This window comes from Sceloporus occidentalis, unplaced genomic scaffold (genome assembly GCF_023333645.1).
Source record: "Sceloporus occidentalis isolate IW3139 unplaced genomic scaffold, rSceOcc1.0.p SCAF_27, whole genome shotgun sequence".
NCBI classification, from domain to species: domain Eukaryota; kingdom Metazoa; phylum Chordata; class Lepidosauria; order Squamata; family Phrynosomatidae; genus Sceloporus; species Sceloporus occidentalis.
This window is the reverse complement of record NW_028317007.1, coordinates 4,675,781-4,701,485: the sequence shown is the minus strand read 5'-3', so window position 1 is coordinate 4,701,485 and position 25,705 is coordinate 4,675,781. Positions and strand designations below refer to the sequence as shown.

The 25,705-nt window shown below is 40.7% G+C and overlaps 1 protein-coding gene across 1 annotated transcript; it reads right to left on the bottom strand.

Annotated features, from left to right (window-relative positions):
* Window positions 1–264: 264 nt before the first annotated feature.
* On the bottom strand, window positions 265–23,749 carry LOC149299873 (ubiquitin carboxyl-terminal hydrolase isozyme L3-like). Its single transcript, XM_089485922.1, has 7 exons — window positions 23,624–23,749; window positions 21,937–22,093; window positions 20,514–20,599; window positions 19,021–19,068; window positions 2,137–2,212; window positions 1,317–1,375; window positions 265–348 (listed from the first exon to the last, which is right to left on the bottom strand). Exons 1-7 carry the CDS (start codon window positions 23,696–23,698, stop codon window positions 265–267), a joined length of 585 nt encoding a protein of 194 aa, XP_089342048.1. The 5' UTR covers window positions 23,699–23,749.
* Between the last annotated feature and the right edge of the window lie 1,956 nt (window positions 23,750–25,705).

The following is a 25,705-nucleotide window of genomic DNA, read 5'->3' as shown; positions in this document are numbered from 1 at the left end:
TAAAACAATATGCAAGAACATGTGGCATACAGACACTGATTGTAGCAACTCTTTGTTCTAATACTTGAAAGAAGATCTAAAACTCTTCTGGATTACGTGTTTTGGAGGGAAAGATAATAAAGAATAGCAGTGACAGGACAGTGAAGTCCGAGACTTAGTAAATATTTTTATTAATGTACAGTAAGCTGTTTGCACATGTGAGAAATATAAAAATTAACAGTTTCACCACTTGGCAGTTTTGGGTGTTTTGCAGCCAAATTATTGTCATGCTTTGGAGAAAGCAACCACGGTAAATCTCAGTTCTTCTGGATCACGTTGCATAAACTTTTTACAGACCTCTATAGCATCCTAGAAAGGAAAGATATATATTATGCATCTTAATCTAAAAGTGTATTTATCCACCATTTATTTAATATTTTTATTACAATTTGAACTGTTAAAACAGTTAATTAATTCTAAAATAGCTGATTTGTGAAGTTATTCCAACTTCATTCGGTCACAGTACCAGTCATATAACCACAGACTATGACTACATTCCAGCTGAGTTCACTGGCTAATGTTTTTCTGTACAGATAAATAATGTGGAACGAGGTGGATAAAATAATTACACAGAAAAGCGGTCCACAGGAACAACAATTCTGGAACTATGTACACACATAATTACTAAGATAACCGTGGCTTGTAATTCTAAAACTGTTAAAAAAAAATATGGCAAAACCCCCCCCATAAATAGTGGAATATTTACATGAAATACCAGCTGTCCGGGACTAGAGAGGGAGAAATACATCTGTACTCTGAGCAAACTGTAGTAAATCAGGCAAATAGTTAGGTCAGTGTCACTGTGTCACTGGTTTAACGTCAATAGGAACAGAACCAAGAATGTCATCCAATCGCCTACTGCGGTGCGCAAAATTGTACAAATGTAGGTATAACCTGATTTTACAGTTATTTGTTTTACCTTGGGGTAATAATTAATAAAAACAACCATGTTTTGGAGTAAATAGTGTATTAAAGTAACCATATGTGTTGGTTTCATATGAGAATGTAATTGGTTCACATTCTTGTAAGACGTAAGAACAGGTTACAAGGCATAACAGCAGCTAACGAAGCAATTGTCACCAGCTTAACATGCCAAACTGGTAACCATTGCCTTGTATGAAAACATAGTATAAAAGTTGGCAAAGCTTGCCTTTAGCGCATCCCGAAATCGGTTATACCTTTTGCCAGGGCCATATAAGTATGTGAATGGACTACCAGGGCATGAAGAATTCACCAGTGAAATCTATCAAACAAACCCAATTCATCATGGACCTTACCTCTAACAACGTGTCATCACTAGTCTGTCCATGGTTTATTGGGAAAGGCTTTCGGCCATCTAAAAGAAAACAATAAAACAGTTTCTAGCCTTGTATTTGCAGAACTATTTCAATGGGAGCTCAGATTAGCTTGGTATCTAATAAAAAATCCTTTAAAATTGTCCAATTAAATATTGTTACCCACTCATTGTGGATCTCTGAGCTATATGATGGCGATGTCAAATTAATCACTAATAACTAAAAACCTATTGCACGTCATTGTTTTAAGACACAAATGTTTTATATCAAAGATTCTGAGACTTATAATCAATTAGTGAGGTATTTTATGGAACTACGTAAGCCTCAAAAGGAATTTGAAGTGACGTGTACTTTGGTATGGTCCATGTAGAGCATAGCTACCTCTTACAGTTTCCACTGCGATAATACAATTTATTTACTTGTAGGAAAACATGCTCAATACTAAACTGCTTTGTTGAAAAGTATAAGAAGTTTGGGTATTATCAGACATTTTTGGCAGTACATGGAATTTGATTAAATTGCTTAATTAAATAAGATCACGCTGACAGCCAGCCAACAAATTATAAAAAAAAGGCGTTCTTAATTTGACAACCACAAACCAAGGAAGGATTCGGGCCCTGGAGAACAGAACTGCATTAAAATATATTATTTGGGGTGAGAGTCCAAATTAAATAAACATAAAATTGTGATTTCCATAATAGTGTGGCTGTTGGTATTTTAGCACAGATCCTCAATAATACAAAATGTTGGTGTCTACAACATACAATAAATAGGAACTTAAATAAAAATAAAATGTAATTACCCATTTCATATAGTTGACCTTGCACGTTTACAAAGGCGATAAAATGCAAATCTACTTTATCATCTATGCTTGGTGCCTGTGAAGAAGAGGAAGTTAGTGTAATCGAAAAACACAAGAACCGTTGTACAGCTCTGTAAAATATTATAGCACCATGTACCGGTAACTCAATAGATAATATGTTCTTGATCACAACAGAACTGAAATTGTTAAACGGTAAAAGAAAATAGTAACAATAAGGTACCTTCCATCTACTCTTACTTTATCTCTGGCTCCTTGCCACTCAACACACATTAAAATTCCGTTAAAACCAGGGACATCTTAAATGTTACACTATTAAAACTTTTCTTACGTCTCAGTTTCGTGTAAATCTCAAATGTAAACCACAAACCACATCTGCAGCCTTTATATAAATAAAATCATTTAAAATACATATGCAATGGCTGGTATTTTATTCAATAAAAAAATATATACATATATTACTACTACTTAGTTCCTTGGTTTTCCAGCCGGCATGGCCGCAGTTTTAGAAATCATAGAAAAGGTTGAATTATTAGAAAGCTCCATGTTTACCTTTGACACTGTGACTGTTACTTCTTTTACCCTAATAACTCCTTGCTTAGAGATTATTGCTTAATATCAAGTCCTGTTCTCTATGGCTTAATCCCCGGATACCAGAATGGTGCAAATTAAAAGGGAATATTCTAGTATTATATATACTGAGAATAATCTGCTATTAAATGCATCAAACCTGGACAAACTCAAATTTTACAATTTGTGCAAAAAAAATGGGTTACGTTACGTGGTAGGGCATGTTCTTAACTGCATAAAACAAGCTTTAAAAATGGTAATAAAAAAGGTCCTAGCACTTAACACTAACCCTGCAGGAACAACACGGAAAGGACCCAGTAAAACTACATGGAAGTAATGAAACCTGAAATATTCATGTAAAAAAACAGACACAGAATTTGACGTTAGAACAAGAGAGACAATGTGGTCCATCTAGTGTGTTAATTTTCCTGCTGTAAAAACCTCACACCTTATTTGGTCTTATCTTATATTCTGGACAGCCTTATGTCTAGGGTAGTCACATTTAAACTCCCTCACTGTATTAACCTCTACCTCTTCTACTGGAAGGCTGTTCCACTTATCTACCATCTTCTCGGTGAAGTAAAACTTCCCTGGATTACATCCAAGCCTCTGCCCTTCTAGATTTAGACTATGACCTGCTTTCTTTGTTGAACCCAGTTATGTATTTAAAAGATTCTATCACACCCGTTTTCTATGTTCTCTCCTCCAAGCTACACACGTTGAGATCTTATGAGACATATTTTATTTTAAATTGAAAACAATTCACCATATGAGTAGCCCTCTGAAATCTCCCCAAACTCTCTTTATTATCCTAGAGATGGGGTCTGCAGAACTGCGCACAATACTCTAGGCGAGGTCGGACTACTAATGCTTCCAGCTATACACTCCAGCACCCCGCTTGCATTTTCCACTGCTTTGTTAAATTGCCTACTGTTAAGCCATCGGAAATAAATTACTCAAAAATCCCTTTTTATCTGTTGTCTGTTTATCCGTGTAGATTTTTGTCCCCTGAAAGTGAACATTCCCATCTGGGTTTGATGAATTCTGGTGGATAAGTCCTAGTGGCAGCATTTTTTTAATGAAGTATTATATAGACGCCAACTGAATAGCCTAGTACAGGGGCGTCCAACATGCGGCCCGCGTGACCTCGAGGTGCGGCCCGCGTGAGATCGGCAGCCAGGATCACAAGCCCTGCCGCTTACTTGTGGGAGGGTCTATTCTCTGCTCCAGTCCTGCCTCCTCTGTGAGGAGAATGAGGGAGGACGTGCCCCCTGCTGAAGTCTGTGAGCGGCATTGAGAGCTGTAGTAGGTAAGGGGGTGGGGGAGGTTGTTTGAATGAGTATGCCTGTGAGGGAATGAATGTGTGAATGAATGACTATGAATGAATGAGTGTGTGTGTGATAGCATGGATGTGTAAGTGCTGGAACCTAGGCATGATGGGACTGTGATTGCTGTTAGCAATCACACTCCTATCATGCTAAGTCAGCCAGTACATGCTGAAACCTGGCTAGCTGCCCTCCTTGTGTATTGATGATGCCAGCAGTATGGGGTCTGCACTTACAGCCACCCTGTACCAGCATGTACTGGCTGACTTGGCATGATAGGAGTGTGATTGCTAACAGCAATCTGCTAACAGCAATCGCAGTCCCATCATGCCTAGGTTCCAGCATTTACTGGTTGCCTGGGTATGAAAAGAGTGTGTTTGCTGTTAGCAATCACACTCCTATCATGCCAAGTCATATTGTTGATTTTTTTTTTTGTCCAATTGTGGTGTGTTACTTTTATTAAAAGTGTGGTTACACACTTGGACAAAAATTACTGGTACAATGCCCAGCCAACCAGTACATACTGGAATCTGGGTATGCCTGAGATTGCTGTTAACAATCATAATATAAAAAATTTTTTTTACTTTTATTAAAAGTATGTGGGGGGGGGGTCATTTTCAGTTTTGGCTAAGTGAACCCTGAATTTTCGGTTTTGGTCCAAAATTTTCATTTCGGTGTATCCCTAAAATAAATAGAACTATTTCATTTTGACTTATCCAGAATCCTGCATTTGTAGTCACAAAACTTTCTAGGCCCAGAAATCAGTGAGAGGAAAAGTAAAGGTTTTGTGTAATTTACTTTATTTTAATCTGCATATTTTAAATGCCATTTTTTCACACAGTGAAAAATGAGTGGCCCGCACACGTATACAATTCTGATGAAGTGGCCCACTGCAGAAAAAACTTTCCTGGCCTAGTACCTTTATACTACAAATATACCAGACCCTTGCAAGAAGGGTGGAGCAGACCCTGCACAGTTGACACCTCAACTCTCTTGCAACCTTCAGCTTGGTTAATTTGAAGAAATAATTTATTTTTTTTATTATTTATTTTTTTAAGATGTTTTTGTTTTTATCACATTATGAACTAGAGTAGGAATTGGTACGGTGCCTTATACTAGGTCTGCCGCGGATGGCAATCGCCTAACCCATGCACGATGGAACTTAAGTGAAGACAGCACGAGATCTGGTGATAAAGAAGGACCAGATAGCTGTGACAAATGGTATCGAGCAGCATACAATGAAACTTGAAAACATATAAACCTCGAACACCGTTTAAAAGCAGAAACGTGACAATCGCACTGTTTTATGTAGCTTCGGCATTACTATTCTTTTAATAAGAATCTTGGTTGCCAGGGTGAAAGGTAGCTAAGCTATAAAGAATGCACAACCGAGTAATGGAAATATTTGTCAGAAAGAGCTTATGAAAGCTGCCAAATCACTTTATAGAGTATAAAACCTATTTGATCAACAAGTACTGCATTTTTCAGGGTTAGTAACACTTCTTCATTTCAGTGCTTTGAATATGTGAGGACTGATTAAAGTAGTCTGTCCCCAAGCTCTTGGATGTCCACTTATATTTCAAAAGACCATTTTCCATAACAGGAAGCCAAAGGACTAGATATTTTTAAACATCAGCATATTATAATGTTTTGTTGCCAGGAGAAAACTGCCCAAGCCCTGGCCAACATTCTACATTTTGCTCTGTCTTGGTTTCCTATGAATAACTTTTCCAAAAAAATAAAATAAAAAAATCCAAAAAACCCTTAAACATGCTGCTTTCAGGGCTAGACTGTTGGCCAGTGACTGGATTCCTGTGTAGACCACAAACTTCTGTTGGGAAACATTATATAATGAAATACGAGTCACCTGATAAAGCAACTTGATCAGCATTAATTGGCACAGTTTTACTACATTGATGTGAAACATGCTATATTTCTATATAGGGCTGCAACAACTAATCGATAAAATCGATAATCGATAATGAAAATCGTTGCCAACGAATTTCATTATCGATTAGTTGAATCGATTTTTATCGATTATAAAATGAGGGTTTTTTCAGAGCAAATGCTCTGAAAAATACCCCTCATTATATAAACCGTTTCAGTGACTCACAGCAGCAGCTCCTACTTACCAGCCCCTCCCTGTAATCACTGTGACAACTGGCCCCGCCCCTTCCTTCTCCCAGAAGGCCAGAACCACATGGCTGTGACACTCATCTAACTGTAAGTATAAAATTAATATTTGGGCTGCTGAAAGTTAGGGGAGGTGAGGGTTAATTTAGGGGCAGTTATGGTTAATGGGGTGTTTAGGGTTAATTTAGGGGCAGTTATGGTTAATGGGATGTTTAGGGGCAGCTATGGTTAATGGGGTGTTTAGGGTTAATTTAGGGGCAGCTATGGTTAATGGGGTGTTTAGGGTTAATTTAGGGGCAGTTATGGTTAATGGGGTGTTTAGGGTTAATTTAGGAGCAGCTGTGGTTAATGGGGTGTTTAGGGTTAATATAGGAGCAGCTGTGGTTAATGGGGTGTTTAGGGTTAATTTAGGGGATGCTGTGGTTAATGGTGTGTTTAGGGTTAATTTAGGGTAGTTGTGTTTGATGGGGTATTTAGAGTTAATTTAGGGGTAGTTATGGTTAATGGGGTGTTTAGGGTTAATGTAATGATGAGGACTGAGGGTTAATTTAATTAATTTAATAAGGTTAACTTAAGGTGCAGTTAGAGGTAAAGGGGGGCAGACTAAGGGGAATCTAAATCCTGGGGGCAGTGAAGATTAATATAGTACTTATTTATAAAAGTATGGTGTCAGTGTGCTGTGAACAGGTCTGTGACTCTGAGGGGACTATGAGGTATCTGGGGGGTATATGGCATATCGGGGGAGGATGGAGTGACATATCTGGGGGTATAAGGCATATACGGTATATAAGGCATATGTGGGGAGGGCAGTGTGGCGTGTCTGGGGAGGATGGAGTGGTGTATCAGGGGGTATAAGGCATATCAGGTGGAGTGGAATATGTGGGAGGCAGCATGGAGTGGCATGTCTGAGAGGCAGCGTGGCATGTCTGGGAGGCAGCGTGGCATGTCTGGGAGGCAGCGTGGCATGTCTGGGAGGCAGCGTGGCAAGCCTGGGCTCAAATGTGCATAAATTGGGGGGGCTGGTTGGGAAAAAAAAAGACAAGAAATGCATTTTATCAAAGTTTTTTTATTCTGCCGTTTGTATTTAACATCATTTGTTTATTAAATTATTTTAAATAAATGAAAAATGTACATAAACTTTTTTTATCCGATTAATCGAAAAAATAATCGGCCAACTAATCGATTATGAAAATAATCGTTAGTTGCAGCCCTATTTCTATATTTTCCTACTTATTGCTAACAAACACAGATTTATATGCATGCCTAGGGTTTTGGGGAGCGCTCCTCGCCAGATCTGCTGAATCCACTGGTGTACGGAAGGCCCCTGGCATTGTGAGGGGGCTCAGAATGTCAGCACCCCCAAACCCTTCCCCACCAGCAACCCCTGCTCACTCAGCACGTCATTTCCCGGCACTCAGGCACAGCCAATGTGTGAGGATCATAAGGTAGCAGGAGAGCCGTCCTGAGCCAAAGTAGAGGTAAAAAAATAAAAATAAAAAAAAAGTGTGTGTGTGTAAGTATGTTAGTGTGTGTGAATATGGGAATATGGTCATATGATCCAGCTGAAATATCCTTATGTCAGTCACATGTGAATGTGTTTTAATTGATATTTTTTACGCTATTCACAAACCAACCCAACGCTTAAACCAATGGCCTAGCTTTAGTCAACTGGCCTTTTCTCCAGCAGTAAGTCACAGTCCACAGTGGCAGGACTTTTCAGAGCAGCTGGGAACAGACTGTCCACACTCCTGCCATGACACTTCCCATCTGGGATAATCACAGAGAGCAAGCAGTTTAAATTCCCCACAAATCTTCGAAGGGAAGCTTATCAGAGATCTGGTTTGATTTTGTCTATTCTCTTTGCCAGACTAATTTTGAAAAACAAAATATCAGCATATATGTAGAAGCCGCCAAAGTTCGATACGCTCACTTGGCAATAATCTGCAATGACTCACACAGTGAGGGTTTAAAATATAATAAAATCAATAATGTTAATTAACATAGCCCATATACTTTGAAACTCACTGCTTACAGAAACTGATAATATAAAAAACATGACTTGTCATCTCTGATTAAGTTGTATTTCTCAAAGTGATACCGAATGTTGTTACGATATTGAGGTTTAATTTTACCACAAGACAGGAGGCTTCATAATTTGCATAAACCTTCTTTACTGTACCACCAACAGCAGCAAAGAAAACTCAAAACAACAAAGAAATATAGCCAATGAATGACCAACATAACATATATAATGTCCCAACTGTCACTTCTCTTCCTCTTCTTTGCTGCTGCCACCAGCAAGGTCAGGTCAATTTAATTTCAGGGTCAAATTAATTTCAAGGTCAGGCTTTAATTTGTCCATTTTCTCTATTTCTTCTTATATATTTTTCCTATATGTCTGGTCTCCCTTAGTACATCTGGGTTTTGGCTGCTTACCTTGCCAGCTATTTGACTCCCTATTTAGGCCGTAATCGCGCCATTTAGCGTGTGGCCCTTCCTCCCTTCTTTTATCCATTAGTTTCCCTTTCTTTTTTGGCCTTATCTCTCCTCCTCTCCCTCTCAGTTCTTACCTCGTCTGATGGTCCCATGTCTTCTTCTGCTTCTTCCCTCCTCTTGTAATCTGTATTTAATTATTTATTTCCACAATCGCGTCTTTAATTATTTATTTTCGCGGGCTTTCTCTTCATGGAGTTCTCCCTTGTGCTCCATCAGTTAACCCTTTCCTTGCTGCAGCTGTTTCAGGCTGCCAGTCTTCTTATTAATAAACATTCTTGTATTCATATGTTTGGTCTCTGGACTTTTCTTCATTAGTTAGTTCTCTTGGTTTATTGTTTAATTATTTACTCTCTTATTCTCATTTTATTAAAAACACCATTCATCTACTCTGATTTGCTTTTACTCAGACCACGCCACCAGCTGGTCTAGTGGTTCAGTACTGGGTCTCTCAGAGATGAAGTTGCTGGTTCAATACCCAAAGGAGCTAGATACTAAAAAAAAAAATAAAAACAAAAAAACCAAAAACTTTTATATTCAAACTATTATAAATTACTATAAATTGTAGTATATGTAAATACTTTGTATGGATCACCCTGCTTCACACTGTCAATCAGCAGGGTGATCCATACAAAGTATTTACATATACTACAATTGCTAAGGCTCGTCCCCCGCTTCATACTGTCAATGAGCGGGGTGATCCATTCTAAAGTACTTACGTATACTTATATTTATATATATATATACACATATATTCTTGGCCCTTGTCCCCATCTGGGTGATTTATCAAATATATATTGGGCCAGTCAGTATAGCCTTAACTGACCTTAGCCTCTACTGCCACCTTGTGGTTTTGTCGTTGTGCTCTGCACATTTATGATTTATTGCCTCAATTCTGGTGCCATCAACCATAACTCTGTTCTCTTACAGTTGTGAGACAGACATACTCCTAAATATCATGGCAGACGATACCGGCACACCTTTGGCCGCAGATTTCGCTTCCTGGCTCTCTGCAGCCAAAGCCTCATTTGATACAGCCCTCCAACAGGCTTTAACCTCCATACCTCAGACTCCGGCTATTCCTCAGGCTTCTTCCTCCGGGGTACGCCGCAGAGACGAAGTTATCCTATCAGACCCTGATCCTGAAGGCTGTGCTCACAAGCGCCCTCGTAAAGGAGTCGTGTTTGGCACCAGTAAGGGGAAACATCGCGCTATATGCGCCCCAGTTGGCTCCACCCCAGAGCTCAGTGGGGTTAATCATAGTTCCTCATCTGAGGATGACGAGGCTGCTGGCTCCTATGCCCTAGTAGACGAGTGGCAAGGAGACTCACACGACTCTGAATCTGAATACGATGCCCCTGACCTCCCTACCTCTCGCATGTTCGGCGAGACGGCTCTCTCATCCAATACAGGCAATCCTACGGTCACAGGAGACTCCGCCAACTTGGATGCTGCAGGCGAACCCTGGTTTGACCCAGAACTAATCCGACATCCTCGCTCCGCAGAATGGACGCCCCCGGAGCACATATCCAATTTCCTTGTGAAGTGGATTCAGAAGCCTGTGGAGAGGGAGGTACGAAATAAGCCTTGTGTGGAATAAGACCGATTATTCCACACAAGGTGTTAAAGACACCTGAATTCGATCCCACCATGGCAACTTATATGGCCAAAACGGGTCACATCCTTCAATAAGGCTCAGACCTCCATCAGGAAGGCATTTTCATCGGGCCAACGTTTTTATGGCAGGGCTGGACGACCGAGGAGCCGGGCCGCCAGCCGTTCTGCCACCAGAGGCTCCCGAGCTTTCTACCAGACTCGTCAACCCGCCTACCAAATACGGGCTCCTTTTCCATCATCCAGAGGCGCCTTCAGGAGAGGTTTCACCAGTTCCTCCCGGGGAAGAGCTTCTAAATGTAAGTCCTTTACTTTCAAATCTCTCTTTCCCCTTAAAGATTGCGGGCAGATTATCTCTCTTTTCCCACAGCTGGCACCTCATTTCACAAGACCCATGGGTTCTTCAATCTGTCCTAGGTTTCATGATCGACTTTGTCATGCCGCCGGTCCAACTGTTTCTTCCCGAACCCCTCCGCCTTTCTCTCTCTCAACAGGCCCTAGTGGAGTCCGAATTGCAACTCCTCCTCCAGAAAGGCGCCATAGAACCCGTCACAGGACCGCCATCCTTTGTCAGCAACATCTTCCTAGTCCGCAAGAAATCAGGAGAGTTCCGTCCAGTCATCAATTTAAGGAACCTCAACGCATTCGTTTCATACCGGCACTTCAAGATGGAGGGGATCCATCTTCTAAGAGATCTTCTGTTAGAAGCAGACTGGCTCACGCGCCTGGACTTCAAGGACGCCTATCTGACGGTACCGATCCACAAAAGCCATCGCCAGTTCCTCCAATTCTTCTGGAACGACACTCTGTGGCAGTTCACCTGCCTCCCCTTTGGCCTCAGCTCCGCCCCGTGGTGCTTCACCAAACTTATGAAACCCATCATGGCTTTCTTTCGATCCCACGGAATTCGATCAATCGTCTATCTAGACGACATTCTCCTCTTCTCACAAGATCGATCCCTCGCTCTTCAACACACGGCGTTCGGGTTTTGTGATCAACAAAGAGAAGTCAGCGCTCATCCCAACTCAGGTGATCCAGTTCCTGGGATTCGAGATAGATTCCGTAGCGGCAGTTCTAAAGCTCCCGCTTTCAAAAATTACAGCAATCAAGAAGGAGATTCGCAGAGTACTTCGCGTCAAGGCGATACCTCTTCGCATTTTGGCTCGCATTGTGTGTCTCCTGTCCTCTTCAATCCAGGCAATCGTGCTCTACAACGCCTGAAGACAGAATATCTACGCCAATGTCCATCTTACGACCAGACGGTTTTCCTCTCAGCAGAGGTGAGGATAGAACTCTTGTGGTGGCTTCGTCACATGGAAGCCTGGAATGGTCGAGCTATCTTTGGTTCCTTACCAGACCTTGTACTGGAATCCGATGCCAGCACTCTCGGATGGGGTGCTGTCGGACCTACGGGAGCGACAGGGGGTCGCTGGTCAGCGGAGGAGAGACAGTTACATATCAACTGTCTGGAGCTGATTGCGGGCTCTTTCGCCATCAGGAGTTTGACTGCGGGTCGTTCCAATTACTCCCTCCTGCTTCGGATGGACAACATCTCAGCGGTGCAGTACATCAATCGACTAGGGGGCACCCACTCTCGCATACTCACAGACCTTACCAAAGACCTTTACGATTATTGCTTGACCAATCACATCACCCTCAAGGCAGAGTACCTTCCGGGCAACGACAACATGGTAGTGGACTGGTTCTCCCACCACTGGAGAGACGTCAGCGACTGGAAGCTGGACAGTGGGGTGTTTCAACGTTTATTCAACCTAAGGGGTCCGTTCATCTTGGATCTGTTTGCCTCCAGACTGAACGCTCAACTCCCGAACTTCTTCAGCTGGCTTCCAGACCCGGACTGTTCGGCAGTCGACGCCTTTCTTCAGGTTTGGCCCCCGACCGGATCGTATGCTTTCCCCCCCCTTTGCACTGATCCCAAGAACGCTTCACATGATTCGTCTGCAGCAGGTGTCGGTGATGCTCATCACCCCTTTTTGGCCGGCTCAACCCTGGTTCCCATCCCTTCTGGAGTCATCTGCAGGGACTCCACTAACACTTCCGTCATTCCCTCGCCTCTCCGGCGTCCCCAGGATATGTCACGACTTTCAGAGGACGCTCGAACATTGTTACGAGATGCCCATGCCCCAGGCACCAGAAGGACATATGCCTGTGCATGGCGATCTTGGGTGTCTTGGTGTGTGGAACGGCAGGATGATCCGTTCTGCGCCTCTGTAGAGTCGGTCCTTAACTTTTTATCCCATCTTTTTTCTCAGGGGAAATCTTATCGAACCCTTAATGTTTTTGGCTCGGCTATTTCGGCCTCTCATGCCTTAGTCGAGGGTGTTCCTCTCGGCCAGCATCCTCTTGTTTGTCGTCTCATGCGCGGCACCCGTCTCTCTCGCCCTCCGGCCCCTAGATACCCATATCTCTGGGATGTCCAGAAGGTGTTGGATTTTCTGGGCTCCTGGCCCGACAACCCTCTGTTATCTCGCAAACAACTGTCTGCCAAGCTCGCGCTGCTCCTCTGTCTCCTCTCCTTCCATCGTGTCTCAGATGTCAGAGCGTTTGATGCTGATGCGGTTTCTTTCTCTCCCGAGGGGGTAGTTTTTTCCATCTCTCGTCGTACCAAGACTTTCATTTCTCAAGTTTATTATCCCTACTTTCCCTCCCATCCTCTTTTGTGTGTGGCTCGCTGTACTCAGCAGTACCTTTCGGCTACGGCTAGTCATCGTTCTTCGAGCTGTCGTCAGCTCCTGTTGTCCTATGCCCCTCCATTCCGACCTGTTTCTTCTCCTACTATCGCCAGGTGGGTGCGTTGGCTGTTACACCTGGCAGGCATCGATTCTAGGTTCGGGGCTCACTCTGTCAGGGGGCAGCCGCCTCCGGTGCTATCTCACTTGGCGCCTCCTTGACTGATGTCTTACGATCGGCAGATTGGTCCAGAGCATCTACTTTTCGCACCTTTTACTTTCGTCCGGTTTCACATCCTCTTTCACAGAGCCGCGTCCTCTTTAATTGAGCGTTAAAACTGCAAATTATGAAGCCTCCTGTCTTGTGGTAAAATTTGAGATTATTTTAGCCTCGGTGAAGGCATAATCTAAATTTTATTAAAGACAGGAGGCGAATAATTTCCCCCCCTCCCTTTCCCTGATATCTTTTCTGGGGTAACCTTTCTTCAGTCTATTTATTTCTGCTGTGTCAGGTTTTGGTCTTTTCTTTTACTCATTTTGGTGTTTTTCTGCCTATATTACATTGTTCCATTATTTGTGCGCTCCTACTGTATTGTTTACAACTGGTTATTTCTGCATTGTTGACAACTGATTATTTCCTTATCTTCATTTACTGTTATAGCTTCTCTTTCTTTCAGTTTAATGGCCATCATCCGGCTGGTGCCTAGAGTTTCCGGCGGCTGTTTGGCTGTTCGTGTTCGGCTGCGGCTGATTCGTTGGATTTTCACGTTCCATTTGACTGTGGTTTTGCATCAAAGAAGAGGAAGAGAAGTGACAGTTGGGACATTATATATGTTATGTTGGTCATTCATTGGCTATATTTCTTTGTTGTTTTGAGTTTTCTTTGCTGCTGTTGGTGGTACAGTAAAGAAGGTTTATGCAAATTATTCGCCTCCTGTCTTTAATAAAATTTAGATTATGCCTTCACCGAGGCTAAAATAATCTCAAATTAATGCTCATGTTCTAAGGCTTGTATTTCTAATGATTGTCTTCTTTTTCATATATATACAAGGCTGTAAAGAGAAGTAGATGTTGGCCTTCTCTTAAACATCCATTATTATTTAAGTCAGGTGTTGATCCTAATCCTTGAAGGCAGTGTAGATAATATAGTCTAATTTAATGGCACGCTGCATCTCAGACACACTAAATTAAACATTAAGTCCGGGGTGGCCTTTTACCAATCGACATGCTCCCAAAATGAGTTTGATTCAGTTGGATACTTCTATTCAATGGGAAAATAGATTAGCAATCAAAAACTGCATTAAAAAATAGAACAACCCTACAATGTTTTGAAAAAGACAAAAAATATTAATAGAAAAGAGGGAAAACTTGCAGATTTTGTGTGAATCTCTCTGTCTTATACATTTTAGGTTATTGGAAGATTTCTGAGAGATAACAGCTTATATATCGCAGTGTGGTCACGGCAAATAATTGCATTCCCCTGTTACTTGAATGGAGGTCTGTGTGACTATTACAATGGTTGGGAAAACAGCAAATAATTGCTCTGACTTAATTTGAATTAGCATACTTTATTTACATACATTGAGATGGAACGCACCTCGAAGAACGTGTTCCACAGATGAATGAGGGCTGCATCTATCCTAGCACTTAGCTGCAGTAAAATTGGCAACTGCTCACCCTTGTCAAAAGACAGCTTTTAGCCATAAGTCACTTGCCGTGACCCGCACTGGATGCAGGATGGAGAGCAAATTCCAGCCAAGACGGACATCTGTCATGGCCTCTCGTTAGTATGCGGTTGCCTGGAAAGTCTCCTCATGACACAAAAGGAAATGCAGGAAACAGCCCAGAAATTGTTGTGGCCCTGGAGCACCTGCACTGAAAGACCAAGAACAGGCATACCGTCACAAAACGAACAGTGCTCCTAATTGTGCCTTTTGGTAATGGTTGCTGATCGTGAATATTTTCCAGTAAACCTGCAAATTATGTAAGATTTTTTTACAGCCCTCTTACTATAACAAAATTCTTAATTTTGTGACAAGTTGGATGAAAGTAAGTTGATTCTCTATACAAGGATTCCTTATTTGCTTTTATGTGTAGCTACTAAATAGCTTTGCCTGGGCCTTTAACTTTTTTTCTACATTCTAAAGCCGCATTTATTTATATAGCCTTACCAGACGCCATCAAGTCCATGGGTGTATTATTTAGGAATAGGCCCTAAATAGAATAATTTAAACACAGTTCCAAAATTTTATGGCATTTTAAAATTTTCACAAAAGGCAAATGTTTTTTTAAGAATGGTTCAGTTACCTTTATATATTTTATACATTCCTTATAACCATTGAATTAGTTAAACTGGAAGTAGGGTGACTTGATTAGCCCCAGCACTTCTCTAACCACAAAGCTGTTCAGCGTCAGTGTGTCCTGGGCAAAGGGTTTTCTGGGCCGGGCTCTTGGAAGATAAACTGTGCCCTGTTACAGAAGCAGGAGATTGTGGACTAGCTGCAAAATGTATATACGGACTGTGTCAGAACGAAGTGTGATTTTCCCCATTGTAGATAAGTGGTGGGAGGTTAAATTCCTCTCTATCAGGCAAAACGCAAAAGCTAGGGGGGGGGGCAGGGAAGAGGGAATTCAGAAGGCTACAGCACAAACTACAGTGCAAGTTGGGAGGTCGTTGAGTGCTGAGGAGACCAAAGATGCGAATCATGGCTATCTTCTTCAAGAAAGTCTACAACTCCCACATGCCCCTGAAACAACTGCAAAATAGACAAGTTGTGGTACAATAGGGTGAAGAGGTGCAGAAGGTGGTTGGCAACTATTGGGGATCTGTACTCTCCAAAAGACACATATATATCACCTGGTGGTAAGTTCCTGTCAGGTCTCACTAGCACCATTGATCTTGAAAGTGAAGCACCAACGGAGGCCTTCTTGGCACTGGACAACTGGGGACAGGGACAGTCTCAAAATTGTGTTATATACAACACTGTCGGATCACTTTTTGTATGGGCCTGCTCGACTTATAGAGGGTCATCGTGGTGGAGGGCAGGATGCCTTCAATGCTCATGGATGTAATGATCACAACCCTGTATAGGAAGAAGAGGAAGCCATTGATTTTAAAAACTGGCTTCCCATCACTCTCTTCACCAGATCTGTCCTGCAGAATTCTGAGATTAGGTAGATTGGTGCACTAGACAGAGACAAGCAAAAAGTAAACAGATCACTCTATATGGATGACTTGACCATCTTGTGTGCCAAGGTCCAGATGTGTGGGGACTTCAACAAAGCTCTAGGTACACAGAGATAAACTGCAGGAACTTGAAGACCATGCTGTTTGGTCAGTGGGACCTTGTTTCTAACCTACTCCTGTTTTCCCCATCAAGACAGTTCTGGATCTGGCTTGGCAAAGATGGCATGGTCCTGAAGCACTGAGGAGGAGAGACTTGCAAAAGTAAAGCAGAAATATGAACAGTGGAGCCTCAAAGATCTCACAATCAAATGGAAAGTACTACTGCTGTGAAACACGAGCCCTGTTTTCCAAAACATCACGGTGGGGTCACTTCTGGCTACTTCATCTGCATATCCAAAATGAAGAAAGCCAATCGGCACAAAGACAAAGTGTGGATGGCCATTCATCAATAAGGCTTTGGACAGGCATGGTTGGGTTGAATTCAAGGAGAAAATACTTTATGTACTCTTTCCAGGAACAAAATTGGAGGGTGCCACTAAAGATTCTTGTTGTGTAAATAAAGCTTTGTTTTACCAGGAATCCCTTGGTATTGAGGATGGGGCAGGTTTCAGTATAAGACTACAAGCTCATCCACAGTCTGCTAAGGGACTACTCTTCTTCTACTAGAGAAGGACTAATCTTCTTTGCCATTCCCTTATTTCCTGTACCTCACCCCAGCCGCCCCAGGATCCACCATCACCGCATTTCTTGATTTGTCAAATCACATTTTATGGACTTTGCCTGGAAACGCTCATATAATATCCTATTGCTGTTACATTGCCTTTGATTGATACATATTCTGTACATGAATTGCCCTGCAGAACATTCTGTGCTTTATTGATATTGTTGTTGTGCATTGTTATAATGTACATTTAATACAAGTGATTGAAGGGTCATGAATTCCTTTTACTTTTGCCTGTAAACCTTTGCGTTTTGTCACAAGTTTCTTGGTTGCTCTGCCATCCATTGTATTGCACTGAAGAACATAATGGAACTTTGAAAAATGAAATGGTGGTAAAAATATTAAGGCTGTGTAAATATCAGTCTAAGTGCCTTTCTGACAGTGTCCTTTGTGTGCACACTACAATACCAAACGATTAGAGCATAATTAGGCCATCATGGCACCGCAGCGGAGAATACCAAACGATTTTAGCACAAAGTAAGGATTCACATCTAAAACTGGATTTTCCAGATGTATCTATTCAATCAAAGCACAAAAGCCTACGGAGCTATGCATGTATGCCAGCAGGTTTTCACAGAGATTGGCTCAGAACTCCTGAGTTACAATGTGTATCTAAAACTTGACACTCTACCACAATGCATAATGGGATGTCATAAATGTAACCACACATGCACAATATGGAAAAACATGGCGCAGTAAAATAACGTTTTAAGAAGCATCTATGTTATCGTGTTCAGTACTTTTCAACCAACGAACCTGATCTTTTTTATTAGATTGCCTACTGCCAGTAATGAATTATAAGACTTTGCCTTTGGCAAAATCCTGGACTCCCTACCTATGCGGAATTCGCGGCACATCAGGCATCCTTCATAACAGAGGTCATCCGTGTGAACTTTTTTCAAACTGCTGGCAGGAATCAGCATGGTGCAGAATTGTCTTCACATTCAGGACATGACCCACACATTCCCCTTACATTTTTCACCCTGTGCAACCCTAAAATCTCATGTGTTTGCTGTGAGAAACTCTTCCCAGCACCTTCTCATTCATGGACCCATTAAAATCTTACAGAAAAAGGGTCATGAATCGACATGTACTCTACTGCTAACACGGTACTGGCATTCAAGGAAGATATTATGGAAACTACATACTCTACTATATATATAACTGGCAATATTCCATTGGGCTACACATAATGTAACACTTAGGTTGCAATTATGATTGTTATTAAATTAACCAATTAATTAAAAACCAAAAAAAACTAAAACAATAATAATAATTATTGTTCTAAAATCTTTAATGGGCACACAACAGTTTAGCGATACACCTGCCATTTATTGTCCAGGTAGGTTAAGGTACGTTTGTCACCATCAGAATCACAATGATTTTAATCTTCTTTGTTCAATGATCCCTAAAATGAAACTGTCACAAAGGGTTGCAAGCAATACAGTGCTGCTGACACGATGAGGGTTTGAGTTTACCATCTAGAACCCAGCTGCAAAGACATGTTCCTCAGCCTCAGATTCCACTCGTTTATAGCACAGTAATAATTACAGCTACACTATAGTGACAATATTATCTTCCTCTGCTCCACAACCACTGCTAGCAAGGAAAAGAAAATACTATTTTGCCGACCCTGAGGCATAAAATTCTATTTTTATTTTGCTTACTGCACACAGCCAAAGAGTCTCATTCATACACAAGAAGGAACTTACTATTTATTCTTTCAGTTGTATACAGGCCTCAGATGTACTGAGAAGTGAAAAAGGTGAGAACCTCAAGTTTAGCCTACAACGCTTCACTTTCAATTGGATAATTAGGCTCCGTGGCTCAATATAGGATTGTGCATATGCCCAGATTTATAATTCATTCTAATAAATTCACAGGAATAAAAAAAAAAAACGAAATCCTTGAGAGTAAGACATTATGGAGGAGCCACAGTTGGCCTATTATGATGCACAATGAATCTGGAAAGATGAAACCTCAACTTCTCAGCAAGTTGATTTTTTTAGTGAATATACTCTTTTGTTACTAAACAGAAATAAAATACCCTGCACTTCAACAAAAAACATTTCGAAAGAATAACTCCTGCCAGTTAGATTCATAGACAAAGATGGAAAAACTGAATTGTGATACCTCAGACTGTCCTTCTTGGGCGCTGCTCTCGTGTGTAACCCGAATACTCTGGAATTAGAGATGCATAAAACCAGAAACATGAAGACAATAAAATTAACAGGATTCCACTATGTAACGTTATTTTATTCACTGTTCAAATGTGATCTAACATACGCCAACATATACAACACCGCAAAATATTATGGTTCTATACACGCATATATAAAGTGCATATATATATATATATACACATATACATATAAACACACAAGACACAATTTTCTCACAATATATCTATATACATTTTTCTTGCTGCAGAAAGTGTTAAACGTTTTAAAAACACTTGGGGCAATGAAAAGGGACGTTATATTTAGATCTAGATATGGCTTTTTCTTTCTTTATATATATATATATATATTAGTATTTTTAAATGTGACTACTGCTAACAAATTAAAGAAACACACTTTATGACCAAAAGTATGTGGATACCCATCCTAGTTATGGAATTTAGCAACATCTATTGCTAACGGGTATATAAAATAAAGCTCATAGGCAGCCATCTCCATAGACAAACGCTGGCAGTAGAATGGGTCGTACTGAAGAGCGCAGCTACTTTAAAACCAGGCAGTGCCATAGGATGCCACCTTTGGCAGCTCACAACAGCTCAGCCACAAAACGCTAGACCACGCACACACAGTAGGGCTGCTGAATGCTGATGTGTGTATCGAGTACAAACTGCCTGCACTCTGTACCACCCCTCACTACCAAGTTCCTTCTCGTCCAACATCAGTGCCTGGCGTTACAAATGCTCTACTGGATGAATGGGCAAAAATTCCCACAGAAACACTCCAAAATCTTGTGGAAAGACTTCCGACGAAGAGTCGAGGCCGTTATAGCTGCAAATAGGGGTCAGCCCCATATTAAAGCCCATGGATTTGGAATGGGATGTCCGAGAAGCTCACATAGGTGTGATGGTCAGGTGTCCACGTATGTTTGGTCATTTTGTGTACACTGTAACAGTTTCAAATATAGTAATTCAATGCTTCCATTTTTTAAATCAAATGTGGTCAGTTTTACAGCAGACAAAACTGCTTAAATATTTATATTATATATATTTATTTAGGCAATAGCCAAACACACAAATGTGTGGGCATATAAAATAGATAGGACTACGAATGCTCCTAAACAACTCTGCGGTGTGATAAGCACCATCAAACATACTAGTGAAATGTGACATTCCTCATCAATGCTACTGAATTCCAGTAAGTTTGATTGTAGCAAAAGCCCAAGATCCCACAATCAGGGTGGGCATTTTGCTATTGAGTAGTAATAGCACTTTCACATCTGTAGTAAATTCCCCAGTTAATACAATGGTTTCTATTAACGGGTAGGGCGCATCATTGTGATACTAAATTAAATGGGGGAGGGGGCACTAGAACCTTTATTTGTTGGGAGACTCTAAAGTGTATACAATATATCTGCAGCACAAAGAAGCACCGGACAAATACACCAACCTCATCTCTCTCTAGGAACTTGGCTCTTTCATCTGGACTTAGCGAAACTGAATCCTCAAGAAACTTTTTCAAGGCAGAATCACCGTCTAGAAGGAAACAATATTAGGAGTATGAAGAAAAAACATGCGGCAAGGATTATTACATTTAACACACATCTCATGCATGTAAAATAGCTGGGGAAGGGGATTCAGGCAAAGGGGGAATACATGAAAGGTAATAATAAGGCCGATGAGCACCTAGGATTTTTAAACCCTACGCTTATAGAAATCAGATTTATCTGTTGCCTACCTCTTTAAATGTTCTTGTTCCCTAGCAGTTTCACACGTGTCTTAACATAGATCTTTTTTCAGGGGCTTTGAAATTGAGGTAGCAAGTATTCAGAATAGAAAAAAGTAAAAACAGAAAATCCAATATATATAAATTCTCAGAACCATACCACAAAGAAAACATAAAATAATAGCTAAGAATAACTATATTAAAGCCGACATCGACGGCTCAGTTCCCGTCTTAAACCTGTTCTATCATGCTCTTCTTATTAGTAGCTGCCAGCCGTGCACTTCACTTATTTCCACCGGTGAATCTTTAGAATTAGTAAAGAGACTGAGACTGGGATGTAGCGATAGATACTTAGAGACAATATTCAAAGTTGATCACAAGCAGGAGCTGATGCGCTAGGAAAATCTTTTTTCATTAGAAGCAGGATTTGTTTTATGTGTCAGATTCCATCAGAGTGATGCCATATTTCCTTCCAGTATTGTATTACTATGATGTAATCTCCTGTTTTAAAATGCAGAGCACGTCCAGATACATTTGTGTCTGAAACAAGGTAACATAGCCTACAAAATCTCTCGCCACTATTTAAGTGCTTTAAAAAAGTATGGAGGGTTTATAAATACTACTGATGCCTACCTACATAATTTGTTTACAATGGCTGTTAATTTTATGTGGCCTCATAACTTTTCAAAACATTATTAATCAAGAAGTCAACAGCCACATTGCGGCTTGCAAATGGTTATTATGGACTATACACTAATTTTCTACTTAACGGGTGGCCACACTAGCCAATAACTAGCATTACGTTTGCACGTAATGAAAATGTATCTCATCAATCTATTCATTATCTAAAATATAATATATAAATATATTTTATGTGCATATCCTTATTACATAGAGCAAGATTATTAATTATGATTTTGGGGGAAATGTTCGATAATTCCAATTGATTAACATGTGAAACCAGCTGCTACTTCAATGCATTTATGTTTAGAGAAAAAATGGCATTAGTAGCAGCAGAATGATCCATTTCTCCTCATCCATAGAAGAAACAATCTAATATTAATCGGAAAGACTATAGAAGACATCTACCTAAGTGCTATAGCGCCATCTACTGGCTTCTAATAACTGACGCAGAGGGTGCCTTTACCAAAATTCAGCTTCTCCCGATTGTTTGCCACAGCGTGAATAAGGCCTATTGTTCCGCAAGCGTTGCTTATAGTTTGTTTCATGAAGTAAACTGACGGTTTCACATCTTGACCACTCGTTTTAATTTTTGCTTCCTCCTCCGCCCTAAAGAGTTCATACTGAAAATATAAATAAATAGAAGAGTTTAAGGTGTCACATAATACACACAAAAAATGCTGACTCGATACAGGATTCCTACCCATCAGGCAGAATAGAATTGGCTTTGTAGTCCAACAATGGTTGGGTTTATGGACCACAATAGGACACTTTCATTTTAAAACACTCACAGATAAAGTAGGACAAACCATTAGCATTTTTTTAAGTGCAAAAAAAAAAAGAATTAGATAACATCACATAGTAGGACTACAGATTTTGGTAAACTATCTTTTAGCCAAATTATACAATGATTACAAAGAACTGACAATGTACTAGTTAGGCTAGGTTTCCACTTGGTTTTTTTATGCTAAAAACGCCCATAAAAACGCCAATAGCGCCACCTGGCGTTTTTTTAGTGGAAAAACGCAGCAGCCAGATGTTAGCTGTTTTTCAATAGGAAATCGCAAAATGCCATTTCCACTTGGCGTTTTTCTGTCTGGCGTTTTTTCAGTCCTCTTTGGCGTTTTTCTGCTTTTTGGGGCTCTGTGGCAGTTTTTCAAAATCGCAGCATGTTGACACTCTGGCGTTTTTTCAAGGAAATCTTGGCGTTTTTCTCCAATAGAAGTCTATGGGAGAGAAAAAACGCCATGAAAAAGCCATGTGGGTTTATTGCCTTGGCGTTTTTTATGGCGTTTTTTCCACAGTTACAATGCAGAGGATGGACCCAGTATCTGTGTGTCCTACGAGAAATAGGCTGAAAACAAACAGTTTCACACAAAACAAAGTCCTGGACTGGTTCATATTGAATTTTACACCATTTGGAACAAACATGCCATTACAAACAAACATACGCGACACATCAACTGGATCCTGCGTGCCAAAAGCAACAGCAAACAATTTGCACCATCATTTGGGGCCAATCTTCCTAGAGGAGCAGACATTCGGAATAAAGCATGCCTTACAAACCACAGAAAAGAGACAAAAGGGTCTACCAAGTAAATGACATCGGGGGCAGATACTTGCCATTTATCCTAATCCCTTTTAGCTGGGTGAAACTGCTAACTTGTAAAGGCTGGAAAAACTGCCTAAGGTCAAAAAAAGCAATTTCCACAGAAAGGCTAAAACGCCAGAAAAAACTCCAGAAAAAAACGCCAAAACGCAGGAAAATGCAGTGGCAGTTTTCTTGGCGTTTTTCATCAAGAAAAAAAATGCAGGACAAAAACCCAAGTGGAAACCTAGCCTTATATTGGAAAAAGGCAAACGGGTACAGTAATGTTAGGCTTGTATTCACTAATTACTGCAGTGCTTGATTAAAGCAATTAATTGGTTACCATTATCAGGCAATAAAAAAAAAAGATAAACGCAAAGGAGCTGGACCTCCATTAAACAGATCAAAAGAAGGTTCTTTCTTAAACTTTGAAAGTCTTAGTACTAAAAATACTTTTGACAGTTATAGTTTATTCACAATAGATGGTATACATATGTTAGCAAACATCGTGAACAAGAATTGATATGGCGTCAGTAACAGGAAGCATTTTTGTGAGGTAACTCACCTTCTCAGTTACTGGGAAGAGTAGTAAAACGGCACAAACAGGCCGTGGGACCATGCTGAGGAGTTCGGGGTCCATACCATAAACATCAACAAATTGCCAACTGACGCCAACACCTAATTGCTTGAGAAACTGGAGGAAAAAAAAAAACAAATAATGAAACCATGATTTCAAAGAGTTCTTAAAGAAAAGGAGCCACACAGCAATGTTCTTTCAGATAAAGGTTATTCAGTGCATGGGTCGTCATATTGAAAGCGCCTAGAGATAGCATTATGGCAAAATTAATTAATATTATAAGGATGCTATGTTGGAAAGTGACACCCTCCATTATGTAACAATCTATCTTAAAGGGTGAAGTAATCAACGTACTAGTGAGTACAAGAGATATTTGATCCAGGCCTGAGAAAGACAGTGGGCAAAGATGAGACTGATGGTAGAATATAAGGGAGAAACCATTGATCTATGTAAAAAACATGAATAGCTGCCTATCGGAAACAAGCATCTGGAGGCTACTCAAGAGTTATGGAGCAAGACAGATCCCTGTGTAAAGCAAATGGTGCGTTTCACATTATAAACCTTATCCAGATGGTCAGGCATTTGGTAGGACATGGTTTGGGGATTCTTTGCTACATGAGGACTTGGACAATTTGGTATCATTGAAAGAACCATGAGTTGTATCTTCTATTTGCCACCAACAATGGGTCATGATGACACCTCCAAGGTGATATACTGAGTGGAACACTGGGTCAGAAGTGCATAAGAAAAGGTACACCACTGACTGGCCGCTGTCCGAGTCACAGACATCAAATAGACAATACGTCTGTGGCTCTGATCAATATAATAGTCAATCTATTTCTTAGTGACCTAGCACCACAAGTGTCTCTACCAAAGCTTGTATTACTTCCAGTGAAATTTTGTTTTAACTGAAAGCCAGAACCTGCAGTAGTGACTTCATTGAGGTCAGTCCTGGCAGCTATTTGTTACAATGTAATAGCCCCATGAACGTTCTACAAGCCCTGAACACTGCATGAAGATACCCATAAATCTTCCTTTGCCCAATCCAAGCTCTGAAACAGGGCTGTCATCCTGTCGATGATTATGGAGCTTAGACAGCTTCCAATTGGGTGAAACAAACTAGCCCTCCTAGATCAATTATGCCTTGGACTAACAGAAGCCTTGAATGATAAACTTGCCTGTGGAAGGTGGCCCAGTAGTGTAGAGGGAATATCTCTACTCTTCCCACTGATCCCTGTCTACTTTAAGCCATTCATCTGATAACTGAAGAGCAAGTGGAACATGAAACAATGATCAGAAACAAACAAGCAAGTCCACCTCATTAATGACTAAAGACCAAAAGGTTAAAGCTTTCGAATGACCTAGTCAAAGCCTAGGTCTAAAATCCTTTAAGCTGAAACAGGAACTGAAACAAGCAGAGCATGCGCAAAAACCCAGCCCTAGAAAGCTCCTTCCTTACTCATCCCATGGGGGTGTTTGCTCGTGGTTTTTGCATTACCAGGTTGAGTCAACAGGTAACAATTATTTTATCATTCAGGGGCATTCTACCAACGCACCACATGATTTTGATACTTTTGATAAGGCTCCCTTGTATCTATTATTGTAACTACTGATTGAACATCTAGTAGCCTTCAGTGCCAAATATGTGCAACAATGAAGAAAAAAGGCTCAGACAGCCGCGGGTCATACATTTTTACTGCATGGTCACTTTTTAGGTGCCATATGTAATCGTTCTGTAATTTAAGGTTACCTAATAATTGAATTACATTTGTATTATTTGGGTTTTATAGTCATGCCAACCACCAAGGAGAGGCATTAATTAAAATGGGAAGAACTAAAATTCACTGTTGGTATTTACTGGATATAGGTGAGAGATATATATACACTATGGCAGCTTTTATACAAGAATTTCTCCAGGCAGATTTTAGAGTGAAAAATCATCAAAGCACAAACCCACCATATTTTGTTTTTTTAGTTTGCTTTGGGGAGGGGTGTCAACATTTATGCCGAAACTATTGTAAACTATTAGCAATATGTAGATTTTGTCTCACTTGTGCTTTAACGCTCTCT